Here is a 22629-nt window from a genome sequence, read left to right on the forward strand (position 1 = left end):
TCCTATCATTTCAATGTAAAATATATAGCGTAGTATAAACAAGTCATAGAGCCTATGGTATAAAGTATTTAATGTGCATAATGCCAATTTTAATAGTTAAACAATGCTAACTTGATGAGTCTGAATATTGCCTGAAATAACTGCTCAAAATTGCCCCAATCCATATCAAGGGGTTAAATGAAATCTGAACAACAGTGTTTAAGCCAAGCCATTGTGTCTATCCCATGTTTCTGGACAAACTGCCACACTTCTCAGGTGCCAAAAAAAAAAAAAAAAAAAAACCCCACACACCCCACCAAACTGTCCCCTACTCTTTGCCAAAACATCCTGCTTCCACTATCATCTCCAAATTTTGGCAATTATGCATTGTCAATAGAAATATCTGTCTCAATGAAAATATGCAGATGAGTAACAAAATGAATTTAATAAAAACACAAGGAAAAATGTACTGACTAGATTACTGAATTGTACATCTAATTTACAGAACCTGAATATTTGCTTTATCTGACACTGCTCAAGATTTCCAGAATTTTCAGAAAACCCAAAGATTATGCAGTAGAATTTAGGTTCACTTTGTTTTATAACAAGATATTTATTAAACAGTATTTGTTATTTAACTATAGCTACCTTTAACTATGAACACAGAAAATCTGGTTCAATCCTTTAAATTGCAGGGGACGAGACAGTACAAGAGTTTCCTTTTTTCTGATCATTTTTTCAAATCCTGTTTAACTCCTCCAGTTCACTCCATTCCTACTTATCTGCTGTCTCCATGTCTCGTTACAAGTGCAAGGCATATAAACTTGACAGACTAAGTTTAGAAGAGAAGATGGACAGACCATACTCAAAGGACAATCTTTCATTGAAGTAGCAAAAATTAAAACTGCCCCCCACGGGAGAGTAGGATGCCTGTGATTCAATAGTGATTTCGGGAAAAAAATTATTACAATACCACCTGATACTTCCTGTCAGCACCAGGAGTAAATTTAGTTCTAAAAGCAGATCTTAATGGCTAGTGCCAAAAGTTATAACCACAAGAGGTTATGAAAGTACCCTTATATTCCAGCAGGTACTTTTAGTCAATGCTAATGTCCTAACTGTGTGTCTCGTGATCACACACATTCTAAAAGGAATTTCTCTTTCACAAAAATTATGCATTTCCTCTAAGGATAGAAATTCTAATTACTGAGGCTAAATGAAAGCTTACCTAACTGATGACTTCTGCCTGACGTCAGTATTCCCTCATCAGCAAGGGAAGCTTCTAAGAAGTGGTTCTTCCATAAAACATAGGGCTATTTTCTGATTGAGGTTTTATCACTCCGAAATAAGTGTTAAACAAAGTATATAGATTAGCCTTCTGATGGTAGGCTTTCAATACATGTCACCCTTGCCTATAGACTGCAGTTGAATTATTTAATACTATGTTCCCCAAATAGACTTGGGGGAAAGATATCAGTGGATCATGCTAGGAATGTTAGCTATTGGTTAAACAGTCAACTAACGGTATGAATTACTAGCTTCGCGGCAGTCTCCCCCCCACACACACACATTACTGCCTCTGATAGAGGCAGCAAGCAGCATGGGGGGGGGGGGGAAGAGACAGGCAACCCCACAGAGCTGGCACTAACCAGCTTTTAAGCCGGCTCTCCCAGCACCAGCTCCTGCTTCCGCCCCACCCTGCGTCTCATACAGAGGGAGCAAGGAGAGTAGTTGACTAGATTAACTGATAAGGCTATGCTTATTGATTGACTAGTCGACTACTCATTCACACCCCTAGATCATGCATGTCTCAGAGGCATGTCCCCTTCCATGCTTTCACTTCCTCTGGGCAGCAGACAGTATAGTGGAGAGAAGGATTTGGGCATCAGTTGCAGTGCAGATGAAATGGCTTCCAGGGGACATGCAGGGCAGTGAAAGGCTGCTTCCCCTGCCCCCCTCTCACTCTTAATTCCCCTGGGCAGCAGACAATAGCATGAGAAGCAGGGTGTGGATGCTAATAGCATAGAGGAAACTAAAAGTCCCATCTGTCTGCCTGCTTCTAGTCCTACACATTGTGCTAATCACCTGAAGTCTCAGATGGAATTCTTCCTGACCTTACTGGTACTATCTTTTTACACATCCTGAAGTGGCTATTGGAGAGCAATAGGAGGCATATCCTTCCCTTGTAAGCTCAGTTTTGCCTTGGAAGCACTTCTATCCACTACTACAGGTTGAACCTCTCTAATTCAGCACACTCTGGTCTGACTATTTTAGTTAGCCAGATGTCCGCTTATCATGGGTGTGGCCAAGTTTCCCATGGTCCCATAAAGTTTGTTTACAGCCAGCAGTCCTGGATCTCAGTGTTCTGTGTTATTTAGCTCTAATTTACCGTTAAATGTTTTATCAGAGCCCAATAAGCAGTGGAAATGTTGGTAATGCTGCTAGACAATATTAACATCCCATGGTCTGGCAAATTCTCTGGTTCAGCACCAGTCAGGTCCTGAAGATGCCAGATTAGAGAAGTTCAACCTATAGTACACAACGTGAAAACATGCAGGATTCTATCACTAGACCACCCATACTCTCACATTTATGTGCCAGGCAGAAAACATTCAGTACCATAAAATCCAGCACAGATCTTTATATTACTCCTTCCTTACTTCTCTGCATTTCTACCCTCTTTGTTGGGATTATACCTATACTTCAGCAAAAACTACTTGTCTTACACTAGGAAGAACACCAGCAGCATGACTATTACATGACAACTAATATCATGAGGAAAGCAAAATGTGCACAAGTGTGACTTATTCCTGGTGCCGGGCAAGATTAACATGTTTTCCTCCACCACTCCAGAAGCACGCTTGTACTCTAGTATTAATATTGCAGCCCTTTCTTGACAGGAAAAGGGGTGTATATTTTCATGTGTGTTAACTCAAATGATTTATCTTAAGGACTATTGAAAAGATCCCTCAAAATGCAGGCTAACAAGTCTAAAGCTGGTTAGCTGACCACATTTTAGCTTAGGAAAATAAAACTTGTTCTGACATGCATAGCAAGTGCCAATGAGACACAAAATTTGACAATTAGACTAAACATCTCCACATCCATTTAGAAAACTCTCCTCTAAGTCTCATCTACAGAATAAGGAGTAAAAGTTCTACTTGAATAAATTGCTTTCTTAAATATGTTCTTTGTTTAAATCAGGAAAAATCATCAAGTATGTCTCTGCTGTAAAATTTCAACATCTGTCTTGAATACGTTCAATATATTCATAATTTTTTTGGGAAAAGGAACAAACAACAAAGCCTTCTTCTATACTACACTCGAGACTTTGGGAATTATAATCAGACGTCTGGCTCTTTTGGACATAGACATTCGGACAGGATCCGGTGTTTATCCTGAGCGTTAGACTGTGGGAGGCGAAGACCTATGCTGTTTCGGGATCTGGACCAGTAACGAACATCAAGGGATCTCCCCGTTAGTCCTCCCTTAAAGCTTAAAATTAGCTGAGAGGTTGTAGGTCATGGACAATCAATCACCATTTTATGTAATGTATATCCTTGTGTGTGTGGGACTGTACTATCTCCTATCTTTCCTGGGTTAGGGTGGGACATCTACAGTTGTATTTGCTGATGTTTGCTTCTTGTTTCTAAAATATATGGTTTGGCCCTAAAATTATTGTCTGGCTTGTTGATTACTAAAATTAGTTACCTGGGGATTAGATACAGGATACCAGGTCGAATCTGGCTTCTGTGGGGAGGGCAACTTAGGCTTTAATTAATTGCCCACAGCAATGGTTTACCTATGCTCTCCAGGTAACAAAAGTGGCAAAATTTGCAGATAAAAAAATACTCAAAATAGTTAAGACCACAGCACCTTCAAAGAGTTACAAAGGAATCTCAAAAATTGGGTGCCCAGGCAACAAAATAGCAGATGAAATTCAAAGTAATGAATATTAGGAAAGAATCCCACTTACACATACAAAAGGATGGTGTATAAAAGTTAGCGGTTACCATCCAAAGATGATCTTGGACTCATTATGGATAAGTTCTCTGAAAACACCCACTCAGCTCGCAGTACAGGCAGTCCCCGAGTTACGCGGATCCGACTTATGTCGGATCCGCAGTTACGAATGGGGCCGTTCCTCTCTCTGGTCTCCAGCAGACTAGGGAGAGGAAGCAAAGCGGCGGAACACACGGGCAGCGGACAGCCCAGACGCATCTGGGCTGTCAGCTGGCCGCGTGTTCCGCCGCTTTGCTCTGCTCTGCTCCCCCTCCCCCTGGTCTGCAGACCAGGGGGAGGGGGAGCAGAGCAGAGCAAAGCCACGGAGCCCAAGGGCAGCAGGATAGCCACGGCGCGTCTGGGCTGTCCCGCTGCCCCCGTGCTCCGCGGCTTTGCTCCGGACGCCTGTGGTACAGCAGCTGGGGCGCTGCCGGTTGGTCCCGTAGCGCCGCTCTGGGCGCCACTGGACCAACCCAGCAGCACCCCAGCTGCTCTGCCCCAGGTGTCCCCAAGTCAGCAGCTGCTGAAAATGACCAGTGGCTGACTACAGGAAGCCCCTGCCCCGGGCTTCCTGGAATCAGCCGCTCATCAGTTTTAGCAGCAGCTGACTTGGGGATGCCTGGGGTTCTTAAGTTGAATCTGTATGTAAGTCAGAACTGGCGTCCAGATTCAGCCACTATTGAAACTGATCAGTTTCAGCAGCGGCTGAATCTGGACGCCAGTTCCGACTTACATACAGATTCAACTTAAGAACAAACCTACAGTCCCTATCTTGTACGTAACCCGGGGACTGCCTGTAGTCAAAAAAGCTAACTATTAGAAACCATTAGGAAAGAGATAACTAACAGGATAGAAAGAATCATAATGCTTTTATATAAATCCATGCTATGTCCACATCTTGAATATGAACTGCAGATACAGTCACCCCATCTCAAGAGATATACGCTGGAATTGGAGAAGATACTGAAAAGGGAAACAAAAATGATTAGGGGTATGGAACAGTTTCATTATGAGAGAATGAAGAGACTAGGACTCTTCAACTTTAAAAAAAAAAAGAGAGACGACTAGGAGGTCTATAAGGGAATGTTATTTTTGCCTTCTCATAACATGAGAAATAGGGGTCATCCAATGAAATTAATAGGCAGGTTTAACACTAACATAATGGAAACACTTTTCATAATACACAGTCAACCTGTGGAACTCTTTGCCAGGGGTGTTATGAATATCAAACTATAACAGGGTTCAAAAAAGGACTAGCTAAGTTCATGGAGGACAAATCCATCAATAGATGCACAAGGAAGCAACACTGTGCTGTGAGCATCTATAGCCTGTTTGCCAGAAACTAGTACTGATGATAGATGGATCACTTGATGACTATTCATTCATCCCCTCTGAAGCATTTGGCTTTGGAAGACAAGGTAGTGGGCTAGACAAGGTATCCAAGGGAAGATTAGAAAGACAAAGGCACAAAATGAGTTCAATCTAGCTAGAGAAATAAGGGGTAACAAGATGACATTGTACAAATATATTAGAAGAGGAAGACCAAGGATAGGGTAGGCCCATTGCTCAGGGAAGAGGGAGAAACAACAGGAAATGCTGAAATGGCAGAGGCGCTTAATGACTTTGTTTCGGTTTTTGGCAAGAAAATTGATGGTGATGGGATGCCTAACAGTGAATGCTAATGGAAATGGGGTAGGTTTAGAGGTTAAAATAAAAAACGAACAAGTTAAAAAAATAAAAAACAAACAAGTTAAAAATAACTAAGAAAAATTAGATGTCCGCAAGTCACTAGGACCTGATGAAATGCATCTTAGAATTCTCAGGGAGCTGATAGAGGAGGAATCTGAGCCTCTAGCTATCATCTTTGAAAAGTCATGGAAGACCTGCACAAACTAGAGCAATGGTCTAACAGTGGTTCCCAACCTTTTCCAGATGGTTGGGAACACCCATTTTGACAATTCAGGAAGACTTGGTGACCCAGGGCAATTCCAAAAAATGTGTGAATGGCTCCTTAAGAGCCACCTGGGGAAGATATCTGGTGACCCTTTTGAAATGTAATGGCGACCCATATTTGGGTCCCGACCCATAGGTTGGGAAACCCTAGTCTAAGGTAAATAGGATGAAGATGAATAGGACAAATGCAAAGTACTCCACTAAGGAAGGAAAAATCAGTTTCACATAAAGAATGGAAAGTGATTGTCTAGGAAGGAGCACTGCAGAAAGGGATCTAGGGATCATAGCAGACCACAAGCTAAATATAAGTCAACAGTGTGACACCATTGCAAAAAAAAAAAAAAAAAAAAAAAAAAAAAAAAAAAAAGCAAACATGATTCTGGGACACACATTAACAGGAGTGTTGTAAGCAAGACAAGTCATTCTTCTACTCTACTCTGGTTTGATTAGGCCTCAGTTGGAGTACTGTGTCCAGTTTTGGGCACCACATTTCAAGAAAGATGTGGGGAAACAGGAGCAGGTCCGGAGAACAAAAAAAAATTATTAAAGGTCTAAAAACATGAGTTATGAGGGAAGACTGAAAGAATTGGGCTTGTTTAGTTTAGATGAGAGACGACAGAGGGGACACGATAATAGCTTTCAAGTATCTAAAAGGGTGTTACAAGGAGGATGGAGAAAAATTGTTTTCCCTGGCCTCTGAGGATAGGACAAGATGCCATGGACTTAAATTGCAGCAAAGAAGGTTTAGGTTGGATATTAGGAAAAACTTCCTGTCAGGGTGGTTAAACAATGGAATACATTGCCTAGGAATGTTGTGGAATTTCAATCTCTGGAGATACACAAGAGCAGTTTGGATAGACATTTATGAGGGATGATCTAGACGGTGCTTGGCCCTGCCACGAAGGCAGGGGACTGGACCTGATCTCTCGAGGTCCCTTCCAGTTCTAGTATTCTATGAACCCAGTATGTCTGTTTTTACATTCTTAATAAGGTGCGTAAATAAGTGCTATAGAAACAGATGATCTATAAGTTTAAAAAAGTATTATCTGGGAACCTAATATTTCAAAAGAATACTCCTGGAAACTATAGTACGTTGTAATGTGTATGGACCCTGCTGCTTTGGAAGGCGAGAACAAAAGCAGGTCAGATAGAATATGTGATTATACCTGAGGAACCTTATCAAACAGTTTGTTGTGCCCTAACTGGTCAATCTGCCTGCTTTACAGAAATTGAAAACTTTCAATTATCTCAGCACTTTGTACTCAGAGCACTTCTAAGATGGTGGTATATTTTAAGAGGACATGGAAAGCAATGAAGGAATAAAATGACAAAATGACTCAAGCCAAAGAAAAGGGTTAACCCATCTGAAGAAGTGTTAATGGGAAGCACATGACTTCTTTGGGTCCTGAAACCCAGATTAGCCCTAACCCAAGGCCCACTATTATCAATAGAGTGACAGAGCCAGACAAGTACCCAGAAGTCACCTACTTCAAGACAAGAAAAACAGAACACCACTGGTCATCACCTACAGCTCACATCTAAAATCCCTCCGAAGCAAGCACATCATCGCCAATCTACAACTTATCCTGGAAAATGATCTCTCATTCTCATAGACCTTGGAGACAGGCCAATCCTTGCCTAAAGACAACCCCTTACCCCAACCTGAAACAAACACTTACCAGCAGCCACACACCACACTTCAGATACACTCTCCAAGGAAACTACCTCTGCAACAAACCCCATTGGTAACTCTGTCTACATATCTATACAAGCGACACCATCACAGGACCTAACAACATAAGCCACAACATCAGGGGCTCATACAACTGCACATCCTCTAATGTGATATATGCCATCAAGTGCCAGCAATACCTCTCTCCTATGTATATTGAGCAAACTGGACAGTCTCTGAGACAGAGGATAAATGGACACAATTCAGACATCAGAAGTGATATAACACACAAACCTCTCAAGGAACGTTTTAACCCAGGTGTCGGCAACCTTTTCAAACCACATCAAAATTCAGAACAAGTGGTCAACAAAGAGCCATACAAGAATGCCCATTTGCATGACTGAAAATATACAACTTAATATTATTGTACTTGACATGATAATAGCATAAATGAAACATTGTACTCACAGATATCATTTAATGGAGGCGGTGATGCCATGGAGATAGTGTTGGGGGGAAATGGCTTTTAATTTGGCTCCCCCCCACACTGGCTCCTGCTTTTCCCCCTTGATGCCTCTGATACAGAGGCAGCAAGTGGAGACAAATGAGAGTAGTCGACTCAATTACAACCCTAGGTAGGTGTCTGGTCAGAGGAGAGGGGGCAGGAGCAGACTGGGGATAGGGTGTATGGCCAGAGGGAAGGGAGCAGGAACGGGCTTGGGGTGACATTGCGGCCATATAGGAAGGGGCATGAGCAGGCTGGAGGTTCAGGGTCTCAGCAGGGGTGGATGGGAGAGGGGCTGGGGGTGCAGAGGTCTGGGCATGAGGGGGTGGGAGGCACTTACATGCAGTGCAGAGTGCAGAAGCAAGTTCCCAGGCACCATCTCCCACTGGCTGGATTCTGGCCAATGGGAGCAGTGGGGAAAGCCTCAAGGAAGCGTGTCCCTGAACTGCTGTAGGGAAGTGGCAATGCACAGAGCTGTTTCTGGCTTCTTCCCCCAAGCTGGATCCAGTGGGGAGGCTTGGGGCTCCTCCCCCCGCAAGAAGCTGGTGCTCCAATATTGCAGGGGATCACAAGGCTGGAGTACCGACATGGGCTCCCTACTGCAGGGGAAGTTGGGGGGGAGGGGAGGAAGGGCCTGAGCTCGAGCTGCAAAAAAAGCTATATTTGGCTTCTTACTGAGCCATAGGTTGCCGATCCATTTTAAACCTCTCTGGCCATTCTATAATGGATTTTAAAGAAGCCATTTTTCTATAAAGGAATTTCACCACTCAATTACAGAGAGAGAGTGCTGAGCTGGAGTTCATTTGCATGTTGGATACTGTCTCCCTGGTCTTTAACAAATATATTAACTGGTTAATGCACTACAAAGCCAATTTCCTATGCCTTTGACATTTGCATTTCACATCAATAGCCATGAATGGGACACATACAGCCTACTTAATTAGCTTCAATAACAAGGGTGCTATAATTGACAGGTAATGGACAATTGTTTTTGATATTATATATATTTTGGATTCTGTATTTTCACTCCAACTCATCTGATGAAGTGAGTTTTACCCACAAAAGTTCATGATCTTATACCTTTGGTATCCTTTCAGGTGCCACAGGACTACTCATTTTTCAAATGGACTAACACAGCTACCCCTTCGACTTCTTACAGCACTGAGGTGCATGTGTTATATATTTCACAAGCCCAGAATGTATTATTGGGCAAGGAGGAGAGAGTCAAGGATTTGTACATTTTGGATGGAGAAACAGAATTGCAAGAAGAGACCTCAGAACTTCATTAGATTGGTGATAGAAGAACCTAGACTCAATTAGGTGGAGGGAGAGTCAATTGATTTGGGGAGGGGAGGGGGGGCAGAAACTTATTTACTGTAGCAGAGTGAAGATATGGCAATGCAGTGACAAGTAGCCATAAGTACTTCTCAGCCAGATAAGTAAATGTTGTTTCCAAGTTTATCCTATCCAATTTATTTCCCTATTTTTAAAGTAACTTTTCCATACAAGGCTTGGATGGGACTAGTCAACTACAAATTTGTATCTGTTAGCCTTTACGGTTGCTAATTTTACTATTTCTGCTGCTTTTAACACCACACACACAATGTACTCAATAAATTAAAGGGAAAAACTACAGCCGTAAATGTCTCTGCCCTTAGGAGCTATGAACCACTCTATGCTCTGGTGCTAAATTACTATATGAGGAATGTAATAGCATAATCTATTAACTGATATGCAAAAACTTATAGGTTAATGGTATTGACTATATACATTTCCTTCACCACCCTACCCCCTCCCCAGCCAGTACATTTTTAGTAGACTTACCCTGCTGCAGCTCTGCATTTAAATTATATTAGGAGCTGCACAGGCAGGCAGCCTGGCTCAGTCCTGGCTCCCACTGGGTCCTGGACCTACCCCCGCTATGGCTCTACATTTGAAGTGTACTAGGAGCCACATGGGCAGACAGTCAAGCTCAGTTTCGCCTCTTTACCAGAGTCAACAACACTGGGCAACAAGCAGCCAGTCCACAAGGGGAGCTTGGTTGTTCAGGAGTGAGGCCAGAGTGCATTGGCTACCAGCCCCACCCCCAGACACTATAGAATAGTCAACTAACCGATAAGAATTCATGGGGTTACTTGACTATTCAATTAACCAATATTTAACGTCCCTATACTATACCTTTCACTGCTCTCAGTGACTTCATTTACCCATCTCCTTCTAAAATCCACTGCTAGCAGGCCTGATATGTAGGAAGGCTCCCACATTACAATTAACATTACAGAAGGCATTTTCTGTCTTCTCTTTAATTTCAAGGAAATGTAAGATCTCTCTCAATTCCTTAAAATCGCCCACACTTTTGAGTTGCCTTTACAGCTTCATCAGCCTTAAAACTGTATTTATTAGAGATGAGCAATAGGAGTTACATAAGGACATGAGAGCTATACACCACCATGATGTTGGCATATCTCCACATCCTGATTCTGAAGCCTCCTTTTCCATCTGCAACTGCAATGTGCCTTGGTCCAAGAGAAGGAGGACAGACTGAAAAGAGTAGCTTTAACACTCGGGTTTTACAAGATGCCCTTCCCTTATGCATCATCATTTTAGGAAGCTATTTTCAAACCACAGAGGCCAAGTGAGCAAAGAAAGATTTCACATAGCCAAGGGAAAAATTATAAACATCTCGCTGATCCAAAACACTGAGTCTCCTGGAAATGTATTTGCTCTGCCCTTACAATTCACCTCTAAGGATGGGATCTGAAGTCCCCTCCCACGCTCGCCTATCAATGGGGTGGGGGGAGGTGATTCACACAGAGGCTCACTCCTCCAACCTGCAAGAACTCTCCCTTCACTGTATCCCCGGAAGTAAGAGGAGCTCCTACAGACGCCGCCCCCAGGCTCTTTGCAATGGGGGCCGGGAGGAAGACATTGAACTCGGCCCTTACGAGCTATGCCTCCGAGGAGGTCTGGAGACAAGGGAGCGGCCCGAGCGGGCGAGGGGAAGGGCCCGTCTCCGAGACGCCACCCGGCTCGCTCTCTCCGCACCCCCGATCAAGAGGCAGCAGCCGCCCCAGGGCGAGGACCGGGCGAGCCCCGGAAAAGGCGGGGGGAGGAGGAAGGAAAGTGGCAGCGCCTGAGGCCGAGCTCTTTGGGCCGGCCGGGCGGCCTCACGCATCGGACACCGGATCCTGCCCCCAGCCCGGCGCCTGGGGCCTATTTTCAGCCCTCGGACCGTACAAGGCGCGTCGGGAGCTGCCCCTGGGCCGGCCCCGCTGCCGGCAGACTCTGACTGACAGCGCCGGGAAAGGAAGAAGCTAAAAATACAAACGCCGCCGCCTGAGGCAGCGAGGCCCCATCCCGGTCGCTAAGCCCGCCGGGGGCTCCAGCTGCCCCGGCCCGCGGTACCTTCTCCTCATCCGAAAGCTGCTCCTCCAGGTCCGCCATCTTCCGCCCCGCCATGAACAGCCGCCGAGCAGGCTCCTCCCTCCGGCAGGAAAGGCGGGGCCCTCTCACGTGTCTCCCGGCGCCTTCCCCGCGCGGCTCGAGAGGGCGGGACCGCGGCTTGGCCAACGGCCATTGCACGTACGCGCGTGCGCGCAGCGAGGGGCGGGCAGAGCGGAGAGGGAGTCGCATTCGCCGGGGCTCGCGCAGCGCCCGCAGATTGAGGCGAGCTGGGTCCCCGGGGGAGGGTCAGAAACCAGGCGGGTAGATTTCGCGCGGGAGGGGGCGGTCAACGTGTTTCGCCTCAGCTCCCTTGTGCGTGAGCGGGGCCGGCGGTGATGACCCGGATACAGCCGATTTCCGGCCTCTCGCCATTGAGCATCCTCCCAGCACCGCTCCCTGTTGGTCTGTAATGGAAAAAACCAAGGACCAGTCCTGCAGCACCTCAGAGACTAGCACAAATGTAGATGGAATCATGAGCTTTCAAGGGCACAACCCGCTTCTGTAGCTGACTGTGATACATGTGAAGGGAAGCGCCACACTGGGTCAGATATAAGGGCTATACTGTATTTGAGCCCTGGGAGGACAGGTCAAATTGACAGATATCCCACATGGAGAAGCAATTGTTTTTACATTTATTCTTATTTAAATAACATGTTGACTGTCACACGCTTCCACCATCCATAGGCATGGGATTAATAGCACCTGCAGAGAAAATACAAAACTGTGCTCGAGGTTTCAAATATACCCTGACACAAACATTCAGTTGTTACAAGGGGTTAAGACCCAATAGGTGTGCCTCACCCCCACAGCAATGATGGCCCCTGTCTCCAGGTAATAGCCTCAGGACTTCACCGAGAAGTCTGTAGGAATGCCTAACATAATGAATGCTAGTGGGAAGGGGGTAGTTTTAGAAGGTAAAATAAAAAAAGAACAAGTTAAAAATCACCTAGAAAAGTTAGATGCCTGCAAGTCACCAGGGCCTGATGAAATGCATCCTAGAATACTCAAGGAGCTGATAGAGGAGGTATCTGAGCCTCCTGTTGTCATCTTTGGAAAATCATGGGAGACAGGAGAGATTCCAGAGGACTGGAAAAGGGCAAATATTGTGCCCATCTATAAAAAGGGAAATAAGAACAACCCAGGAAACTATAGACCAGTTAGTTTAACTTCTGTGCCAGGGAAGATAATGGAGCAAGTAATTAAGGAAATCATCTGTAAACACTTGGGCTACGTCTAGACTGGCATGATTTTCCAGAAATGCTTTTAACGGAAAAGTTTTCCGTTAAAAGCATTTTTGGAAAAGAGCGTCTAGATTGGCAACGGAAGCTTTTCTGCAAAAGCACTTTTTGCAGAAAAGCATCCATGGCCAATCTTGATGTGCTTTTCCGCAAAAAAGCCCCGATCACCATTTTCGCGATTGGGTTTTTTTGCGGAAAACAAATCTCAGCTGTCTACACTGGCACTTTTGCGCAAAACATTTGCCCGAACGGGAGCAGCATAGTATTTCCGCAAAAAGCACTGATTTCTTACAGTAGGAAGTCAGTGCTTTTGCGGAAATTCAAGCGGCCAGTGTAGACAGCTGGCAAGTTTTTCCGGAAATGGCTGATTTTCCAGAAAAGCTTGCCAGTCTAGACACAGCCTTGGAAAGTGGCAAGGTGATAGGGGTCAGCCAGCATGGATTTGTAAAGAACAAATCATGTCAAACCAATCGGATAGCTTTCTTTAATAAGATAATGAGTCTTGTGGATAAGGGAGAAGCGGTAGATGTGGTATACGTAGACTTTAATAAAGTGTTTGATACAGTCTCACATGATAGTCTTATCAATAAACTTAGTAAATACAACTTAGATGGGGCTACTATAAGGTGGGTGCATAACTGGCTGAATAACCATACTCAGAGAGTAGATATTAATGGTCCACAATCCTGCTGGAAAGGCATGACAAGTGGGGTTCGTCAGGGGTCTGTTTTGGGACCGGCTCTGTTCAATATCTTCATCAATGATTTAGATATTGGTATAGAAAGTACGCTTATTAAGTTTGCGGATGATACCAAGCTGGGAGGGGTTGCGACTAATCTGGAGGACAATTTAAAAAGACCAGGACAAATTGGAGAAATGGTCTGAGGTAAACAGGATGATGTTTAATAAAGACAAATGCAAAGTGCTCCACTTAGGAAGGAACAATCAGTTTCATACGTACAGAATGGGAAGCGACTGTCTGGGAAAGAGTATGGCAGAAAGGGTTCCTGGGGGTCATAGTGGACCACAAGCTGAATATGAGTCAGCAGTGCAATGCTGTTGCAAAGAAAGCAAACATGATTCTGGGATGCATTCACAGGTGTGTTGTGAGCAAGACACAAGAAGTCATTCTTCCGCTCTACTCTGCGCTGGTTAGGCCTCAATTGGGTCCAGAGAAGAGCAACAAGAATGATTAAAGGTCTAGAGAACATGACCTATGAGGGAAGGCTGAAGGAATTGGGTTTGTTTAGTTTAGAAAAGAGAAGATTGAGGGGGGGACATGATAGCAGTTTTCAGGTATCTAAAAGGGTGTCATAAGGAGGAGGGAGAAAACTTGTTCATCTTGGCCTCTGGGGATAGGACAAGAAGCAATGGGCTTAATCTGCAGCAAGGGAGGTGTAGGTTGGACATTAGGAAAAAGTTCCTAACTGTCAGGGTGGTCAGACACTGGAATAAATTGCCCAGGGAGATTGTGGAATCTCCATCTGTAGAGATATTTAAGAGTAGGTTAGATAAATGTCTATCAGGGATGGTCTAGACAGTATTTGGTCCTGCCATGAGGGCAGGGGACTGGACTCGATGACCTCTCAAGGTCCCTTCCAGTCCTAGTATTCTATGATTCTATGTGTTTTCTCCCATTATTGCCCCTGTGTGTGCTTTAGGAACAAGGACCATCCCCTCCCTCCCCCCACGCACACACCCACACACCTGTGGTTTATCTGTTATTTATGTTTCATACCACTTTGGGTAACTGCCTATTCTTTACGGAAAAGTGATGCAGTCTAGACACAGCCAAAGGGTTTTCCTTTTCCAAAACAAAATCAAATGCATTATACATTGTTACAGGGTTACTTTAGAAACATTAAATTTATTCCAGGACTAAACAATAGCATTAGCATAAATTTTCTTATAACACTTTTCCTTCTAGCATATTGTAATAATTGCTCAAGTCCTTCCAGACTCCTCAGAGTTAACTTTTCACTATTTTTCCCTTAATCACTTGCTTTGTCTTTCAAATGAAAACTTAATTAGTTTAGAGATCACCATTCCAAGTAATTTTCCAAGAATTAATATCTCCAGTGCCTGTACTTACACTCACACCCTTATTCCTGCTACTGTGCCCTCAGGCTATGTCTATATTGGCAAGATTTTGCGCAAATACTCTTTAACGCAAGAGCTTTTGTGTTACAGTATTTGAGTAAGAGAGCGTCTACACTAGCATGTGCTTTTGCGCAAAAGCATTCATGCCAGTGTAGACGCTCTCTTGCGGAAGACAGCTCCGATGGCCATTTTAGCCATCGGGCTTTCTTGCGCAATGAAGTAATGTTGCCTGTCTACACTGGCCTCTTGCACAAGAACAGTTGCGCAATAGGGCTTATCCCTGAGCGGGAGCGTCAGAGTATTCGTGCAAGAAGCACTGATTTTATACATTAGAATGTCAGTGTTCTTGCGCAAGTACTCACGGCCAGTGTAGACAAGCAGCATGTTTTTGCGCAAAAGCAGGTGCTTTTGCGCAAAATCATGCCAATGTAGACACAGCCTCAGCGTTCTGATCCTCTTTCCCACTCTCACTTGCTTGTTTGCTTTCTTATCTGTCTGGGCCTGATCCTGCTTTCTCTGCTGAATGACCCCTTTCCACAGACACAGGTTTTGTCCCTTACTAATTTAGCAAGAAGGGTGGGCTCTTTAACTAGCCCCCAAACCTTCTGGTTCCTTTTCTTGGGTAAATCCAAATGTTCATTTCTGCAGTCAGCTATTTTTTTTTTAATTCCTCATTACAGGCTTTTCGTAACAGCCAGACTGCAGCAGTATCTCTTTTGATTGAGATTAAGGGTTTGTAAACCAGTAAATGTTTCGCCAATTTGTTTTTAAGATCTTCATGGTGTGAGATAAGCTAAGGCATTGTCAGACCATGGACTATGACTAAACTTTTGCAATATTTGCTTCAAAGATATACTTTACCTCTTCTCTTCATGAGGGGTTTCTTTCTGAATTTTTGCTCCAATGTGCCCAGTTTGTTTTTACTGGCAATTTTTAGTCTTATTTGTCACGTACCCTTAAGACCCTATATGAGGGAAGAATGGAGACACTAACCTTCATTCTTTTGGGTTTGACCCTTATATAATTGTGGTTGCAATACAGTGGACCCCATCTCATCTTTTAAATTTGCCAGGGCCACCTTTTTCTATTTCTGTCCCCACTGTGAAAGTGCTTGCAGTCTGTTGTTTATTGACAGGGGATGGTGTTTCATTCTTTTTTAGGTTTTCAACAACTTTTTCCAATTTCTTATTTTCCTGCTTTATTTTTTCGAGCAAATCATATGGCTGGACAGCCTATTACCCTGCCAGCAGAGCAGCTTTCCAGTGCTCGACAGCCAGTGTTGCTTCCTCTATTCCTATATTTTTTTCATTTATTTGGGAAGCTAGTATAGTGAATGCTGTTTAAGCCATCTTATATTAATTACAAAATTCTAGCTCTTTTACTTTTGTTCCTATTCTTTCCCAGATCTCATCTGAATCTCCTTCCCATTTGGGGATATCATCAGTGAAAGAAATTAGATTAGTTTTTCATAATTTGTTCTTGACAGATCCATACTGACTATAATTATAACCTTATTATATTCTGAGTGCTTCCAAATCTATTGTTTAATCATTTGTTCTGGTATGTTTCCAGGTATCAAAATTAGGCTGACTTGTTTATAATTTCATGGAATCTCTTTGTTCCCCTTTCTAAAGATAGATAGTATGTTTTCCCTTCTCCTTTTTCCATGAGCTCTCAAAGATAATTTCTGATAGTTTTGAGATTCCTTCAATTAGTTCCTTAAATATTACAAGATGAATTTAATTAGATTCCGGTAATTTGACCACACCTAACTTATCTAAATATTCTTTAATGCAGTGGTCTCCAACCTTTTTACACCCAAGATCACTTTTTAAATCTCAGAACAGGCGAAGATCTACCGCCCCGCCCCTTTCTTGAAGCCCCGCCCTCTCTATTCTCCTCCTGTCCATCACTTGCTATCCCCAGCCCTTACTTACACACTCTGATTAAACTGTTTATTTTTAAATTATGCGATATATAAAATTAAAATAACATGTTTATAGTTATGAAATAAATGGTCTGTTTTTTATTCATGCTACACTGGTCTACAATTTTTTAGAAGTCGTCTGCTTCAGAGATAAAATGTGCTATTTATTATGTATTTTGATGTGCTCAATTCAAATATGACAATTAAAACAACTGACTGGCTACTGTTTCCAAGATATTTAAGTTTTTACATTTTACGTCTATGTATATTGTGTAGATAGTAGAGTTTTAATCATAAATTATAAACCTCGGTCTTTTCATGTGTTTATGGTTGCTTTACATGATAATATTTCACCTGTCCTGTTTATGTAACACTTTAAAAATCAGCAAAAGGGTTATATAAATAAAATTTATTATGAAACAAAAGGCAAGAATATATTATGTACATAGTTAGGTCCTATTCAGTGTCTACTCGGTGCTTCTTGGCTTCTCTCTTGTATTCATTAAATGGAGCATCTCTTGTCACTGTCCAGCAATAGTCTGCAAGCATTGATGGGCTCCATTTGCCCTGATAGCGTTTCTCCATTGTTGCAATGTCCTGGTGAAATCGCTCGCCGTGCTCATCGCTCACTGCTCCGCAGTTCGGTGGAAAAAAATGTAGATGAGAGTGCAAAAAATGTATCTTTAGTGACATGTTGCAACCAAGGCTTTTGTATGCCTTGAGGAGGTTTTCCACCAACAACCTGTAGTTGTCTGCCTTGTTGTTTCCGAGAAAATGTATTGCCACTAACTGGAAGGCTTTCCATGTCGTCTTTTCCTTGCCACGTAGTCCATTGTCAAAAGCATCATCTCGAAGAAGTTCACGAATCTGAGGACCAACAAAGACACCTTCCTTCACTTAACCTTGGAAATTTTCCACAGAGGTACTTGAAAGCTGCTTGTGTTTTGTCCATGGTCTTGACAAAGTTCTTCATCAGACCCAGCTTGATGTGTAAGGGTGGTAACAAAATCTTCCTTGATTCAACAAGTGGTGGATGCTGAACACTTTTCCTCTCAGGCTCAGATGACTGTCGGAGTGGCCAATCTATCTCGATGTAGTGGGAATCTCTTGCACGACTATCCCATTCACAGAGAAAACAGCAGTACTTTATGTATCCAGTCTGCAGACCAAGCAAGAGAGCAACAACCTTCAAATCACCACAAAGCTGCCACTGATGTTGGTCATAGTTTATGCATCTCAAAAGTTGTTTCATGTTGTCATATGTTTCCTTCATATAGACTGCATAACCAACTGGAATTGATGGCAAAACATTGCCATTATGCAGCAAAACATCCATGACTTCTAGGAATAACAAGATGCAATTCATATAATGTATGATGCAATACCAGCTTCAGATTGCATCATTCATTGTTTTGCCTAAAAAGCAAGTACTGTCCAAACCCAGTCATAGATTTATTCATAGATCCAGTCAAAGATGTATTTTAGTAATTTCTGGTTTAAATTGAGATCCCTTCCCTTTATAACTCAGTTATCCTCCGCCATTTGCAAGTCAAGGATCGTATATACGGATCCAATAGCATATCTTGAAAACTAGAGCCAATCAACAATTTTAAGCATCATTTTCGTTCTCAGTGACCCAGAATTAATAAAGTTTGACTACATTTATTTCAGAAGCATTTTAGCTGTAGAGCAGTGCTATTTAAATCTAAAATGAAGCATTTATAATTATACATTTTGTGGGGACAGAGTTCTGCAGCTGGGGGCAGGGAAGAGGGAACAGGGTGCTGGGAGGGCAAAGGACAGGGTTCTGCAGCAGGGGACAGAGTGCCAGTGGGGACAGGTTTCTGCAGCTGGGGACAGGGTGCCAGTGGGGACAGAGTTCGGGGAGTGGGGACAGGAATAGGGACAAAGTTCTGTAGCTGGGAACAGGGGAGTGGGGACAGAGTTCTGTGGCTGGGGAGTGGGATCTGAGGAGCGGGGACAGAGTTCTGTGGCTGGGGAGTGGGATCTGAGGAGCGGGGAGTGGGGTGCCAATGGAGGCAGAGAGTCCTCTGCATCTGCCTCCTCCCAGGATTCCCCCGCCCCCTCAGAGGGAAACCAGCACGTGCCTGCCCCAGGGCTGACCCCCCCCCACAAGGAAGCCCCACGTGCGCACCTGCCCAGAGGACTGACCCCACCCCCTCCAGCACAGGGAAGACCCGCGCACGCTTGCCCCAGCGCCAACCCCCCCGCCCCAGCACAGGGAAGCCTCGCGCGCTCCTGACCCAGGGCCAACTCCCCCCCACGCATGCCAGGAAACCCTGCGCGCGCCTCCCCCGGGGCTGACTCACCCCTCCTGTGCGGTGCAGGGAGCCAATGCTCCCTCCCACAGTTCACCCGGCAGAGCAGTTAGCGCACTTCCGGAATCGCCAGAAGTGGTGCTAAGCTGTGGGACTTCTGTCCATCCCGGGAAGCCGACACTACCTCCATTTTAACTTGAGGTAGGTAGTGGGGCTTTTCGGGGGTGGGAGGGAAATGGGGGCGAGGCGGACAGGACGCCCCGCGAGCGACTGGTCGAGGCCTCGCGATTGACCAGTCGATTGCGATCGACCTGTTGGTGACCACGGCTTTAATGCATTTCCATGTTTTGGAGTGCATTCCTTTCCCCTTATTCTTAATTGTGTTGAATATCTGGTCACCATTCATTCTTTTAAATGACAACTGAAGCAAAACAGACATCGAAGAGCTTAATTTTCTTGATGTCATTAGTTATTAGCTCTCCTGCTCCACTAATCAGAGGACCTACACTTTCCTTCATCTTTCTCTTGTTCCTAATGTATTGAAAGAACCGCTTCTAACTGCCTTTTATGTCACTTGCTAGATGTAACTCATTGTGATTTTGTCTCTACAGGCTGGTGCTATTTTGGTACTCAACAGTTTGTTGATAGTGGCATTATTATATTTTCTGCTTTATTATCCATCCCTCTCTTGTTTTGTTGGATTTCTTTTTAGTTTTCAAGTCATTAAAGAGCTCTTGATGGAGCCATATTTAGCTTTTTACAATTCTTCCTGTCTTTCCTCTACATCAGGCTAGTCTGCTGTTGTGCCATTAATACTGCCTCCTTGGGAGACTGCCAGCTCTCCTGAATTCCTCCTATCTCTTAGATTTCCTTCCCATGAGATGTTAGCTTGATAAAAATCTGCTCTTTTAAAGTCCACTGTCGTTATTCTACTGTTCTCACCCCCTTCTTTTCCTTAAAATCAAGAATCTAGCATTTCATGATCACTTTCACCCAACTTGCCTTCCTCCTTGAGATTCACTACCAATTTCTCCCTATTGCTTAGAGTAAGAATAAGATTATAGAATAAGATGGATGTCCCTCTGGCTACTTCCTCCAGTTTCAAAAACTTGTCCCCAATACATTCCACAAACTTACTGGAAAATTTATTTTGCCATATTACTTTTCCAACACATAGCTGGCTAGTTAAAGTCCCCAAGGACTACTAGGTTTTGTGTTTTGGAAATTTGTTATTTATTCTAGACATGTCTTATCCACCTCCTCTCCCTGATTTCATGGTCTGTACTAAATCTGTACCATGACATTACTTGAGCCATAGCCACATATTCATCCATATCATTTTCTCCCAATAAGCAGTTTCCTTTTTCTTCACTGCTTACACTTGACAAATTTTCTTTTTTTACCCAGGGAATGAATTTCGTCAAAATATTCCCAGATAGGATCTCTCTCATGCTTAGAAGCCATGTTAATTTTTCTATGGCAAAAGCATGGGGGAATATAGAAAGCTGTGTGTGTGCTGAATAACGTCTTCCCTTTTTGTTTCCAGTCTACTCCACTTTCCTATTTATGCTGCCTCCATCCTTACCTATATATTGCCTCTGTCTTTAAGGCAGTGTCTTAACTATGTTCTTTGCCTGGGTTGACCAAGGTCCACCACCACATAAGCACAGAACAAAAACAGTCTGATCCAGCTTCTTTCTTTCTTTGCACATGTCACTTTAGTCTGCTGTGAAACAGGAAATGAAAGCCCAAAACTTTCAAGAAGCAAGAGCTAGTAGTTAGGCTAGACAAACTGGAGCCATTAATTCATTTTATGAGACTGTAAGCGTATGTGTAACATGTTTGTGATGATGTAATTATATCATTTTTAACTGAGAAATTTAGAAATTGATTTTTTTTAAATAAAAATCAGATTTTTTTAATTATTGATTTTTATCCTCCTTGCTTTGAACTGGTGTTCCTCTCACCTATTTCTGGAATTCAGAACAAGTGTATATATATATTTGTGATATACTGTCCCTTTTACTCTGCCTGGCCTTCCTGAAAAAGCTGTACCTCTCTATATGAATATAGCAATCATGAGACTTTCTCATCAGGTTTCTATGATGCCAAATGGCATAATTTGGACTGCATACTAAGATTTTTGATTCTTCCTATTTATTCTCCAAACTTCTTGTATTATATATAGACCCCTAGGATGTTGAGCAGATTTCCCTCTTGTTGTATTTATGACCTTATTGTAATTTTCCACTTCCCCCAAACATTTAGACCTCTATTGAGGTCACTTTTTTATGCTCAACTGCTGGCTAATTTAAATCTCTTCTCATTTGGTTGGTGAGTCAGTGCGTGAAGATGCCTTTCCCCTTCTTGGTCAAGTTGATCTCAACTCTTCCCAGCAGACTAACTTCCTGGAACAGCTCCATGATCAAGGAATTTGAAGCCTTCCTTTGGCACCATCTGTGCAGACATGCATTCATCTCCAGGTTACCTGTCTCCCTGCCTGGGCCCTTAAAGTTAACTGGAAATATGAATAAGAATATGATCTTCATTCCTGATTCTTTCACCCTTGCTCCCAGAGCCCTGTTTTCACAGCTAATCTGCTCAGAATCAGACCTGGCAGTGTCATTAGTACCCTAATCTATGAGCAATATGGAGTGGTCAGAGGGACAGATGAGCCTCAGCAACCTTTCCAGAACATCTCAAATATGGACTCAAGGCAGGCAGCACATAATGTCAGTTCAGCAGATGGACTATAAGCACCATATACTACCTTTTCTTGGACTGGCTGACCACCAGCTTTTGAGATAAGTGGCTGCTCCTACTTTGCCATGGAGTTGCTCCTCATCTCCAGTTTTCACCGCAATGGATGTGGGGCATGGGTGGGGTTAGGAGCATTGTTTACTGCTAAAGAGGGCCAACAGCAACTCTCCTCCTCATAGAGCGGTGCATCTCACCTTCCTCCTCTAGTGCTGCTGTAGTCATCTGTACTTGGTTAGCATCCTCATCTGAGATGTTTCCACATGTACACTGTTGATGAAGTCCTCATTCTCCCAAATACTATGCAGACAAACCACCTTATCCAGAAGCTGTGTTGTTACCAGATTTGCCCAACACTCTGGGGGTATGCTCATTTATTAGGGTTACTCTTATGGGACGGGGGGGAGATGATAATTCTATCAATGTGCTGCTTGTGCTCTCATATGGAGCTGAATTCTCCCTGCTGCCAATTCCCTCTCCCAATGGAGCTCTCCTGCAGGAACTAGGTTCCTTAGGATGGGGTTCTTCCCACCTTAGCAATGCACACAGACACTCACACCCACTAACAGAGCACACCTAAGAAGACTGGGTAATCAGTACTTACAATCTGACCCCTCCTATGTCCCTGGACTCAGCAAGCTGGGTTTAACAGCAATGCCACCCTGCACCCTCATGAGCCTTTGGACTCAGTGGGCTGGATTAAACAGCACTTTAAGATGCCATCCTCATATGCCCCCAGGTTCAGCACTTCCCTATCCCCACTTTCACACTAC

The 22629-nt window shown here is 43.6% G+C and overlaps 1 protein-coding gene across 1 annotated transcript in view; it reads right to left on the minus strand.

The window, feature by feature from the left end:
* Positions 1 to 11665, minus strand: part of CAPZA2 (capping actin protein of muscle Z-line subunit alpha 2) — a 46411-nt gene extending 34746 nt beyond the window's left edge. Inside the window, exon 1 of the mRNA XM_075929194.1 lies at positions 11517 to 11665. Within this exon, the coding sequence (XP_075785309.1) occupies positions 11517 to 11570 (54 nt within the window). The 5' untranslated portion in view covers positions 11571 to 11665. The remainder of the gene's footprint in view (positions 1 to 11516) is intronic.
* Positions 11666 to 22629: the final 10964 nt, after the last annotated feature.

This window comes from Pelodiscus sinensis, chromosome 1 (assembly GCF_049634645.1).
Source record: "Pelodiscus sinensis isolate JC-2024 chromosome 1, ASM4963464v1, whole genome shotgun sequence".
Classification (NCBI taxonomy): Eukaryota; Metazoa; Chordata; order Testudines; family Trionychidae; genus Pelodiscus; species Pelodiscus sinensis.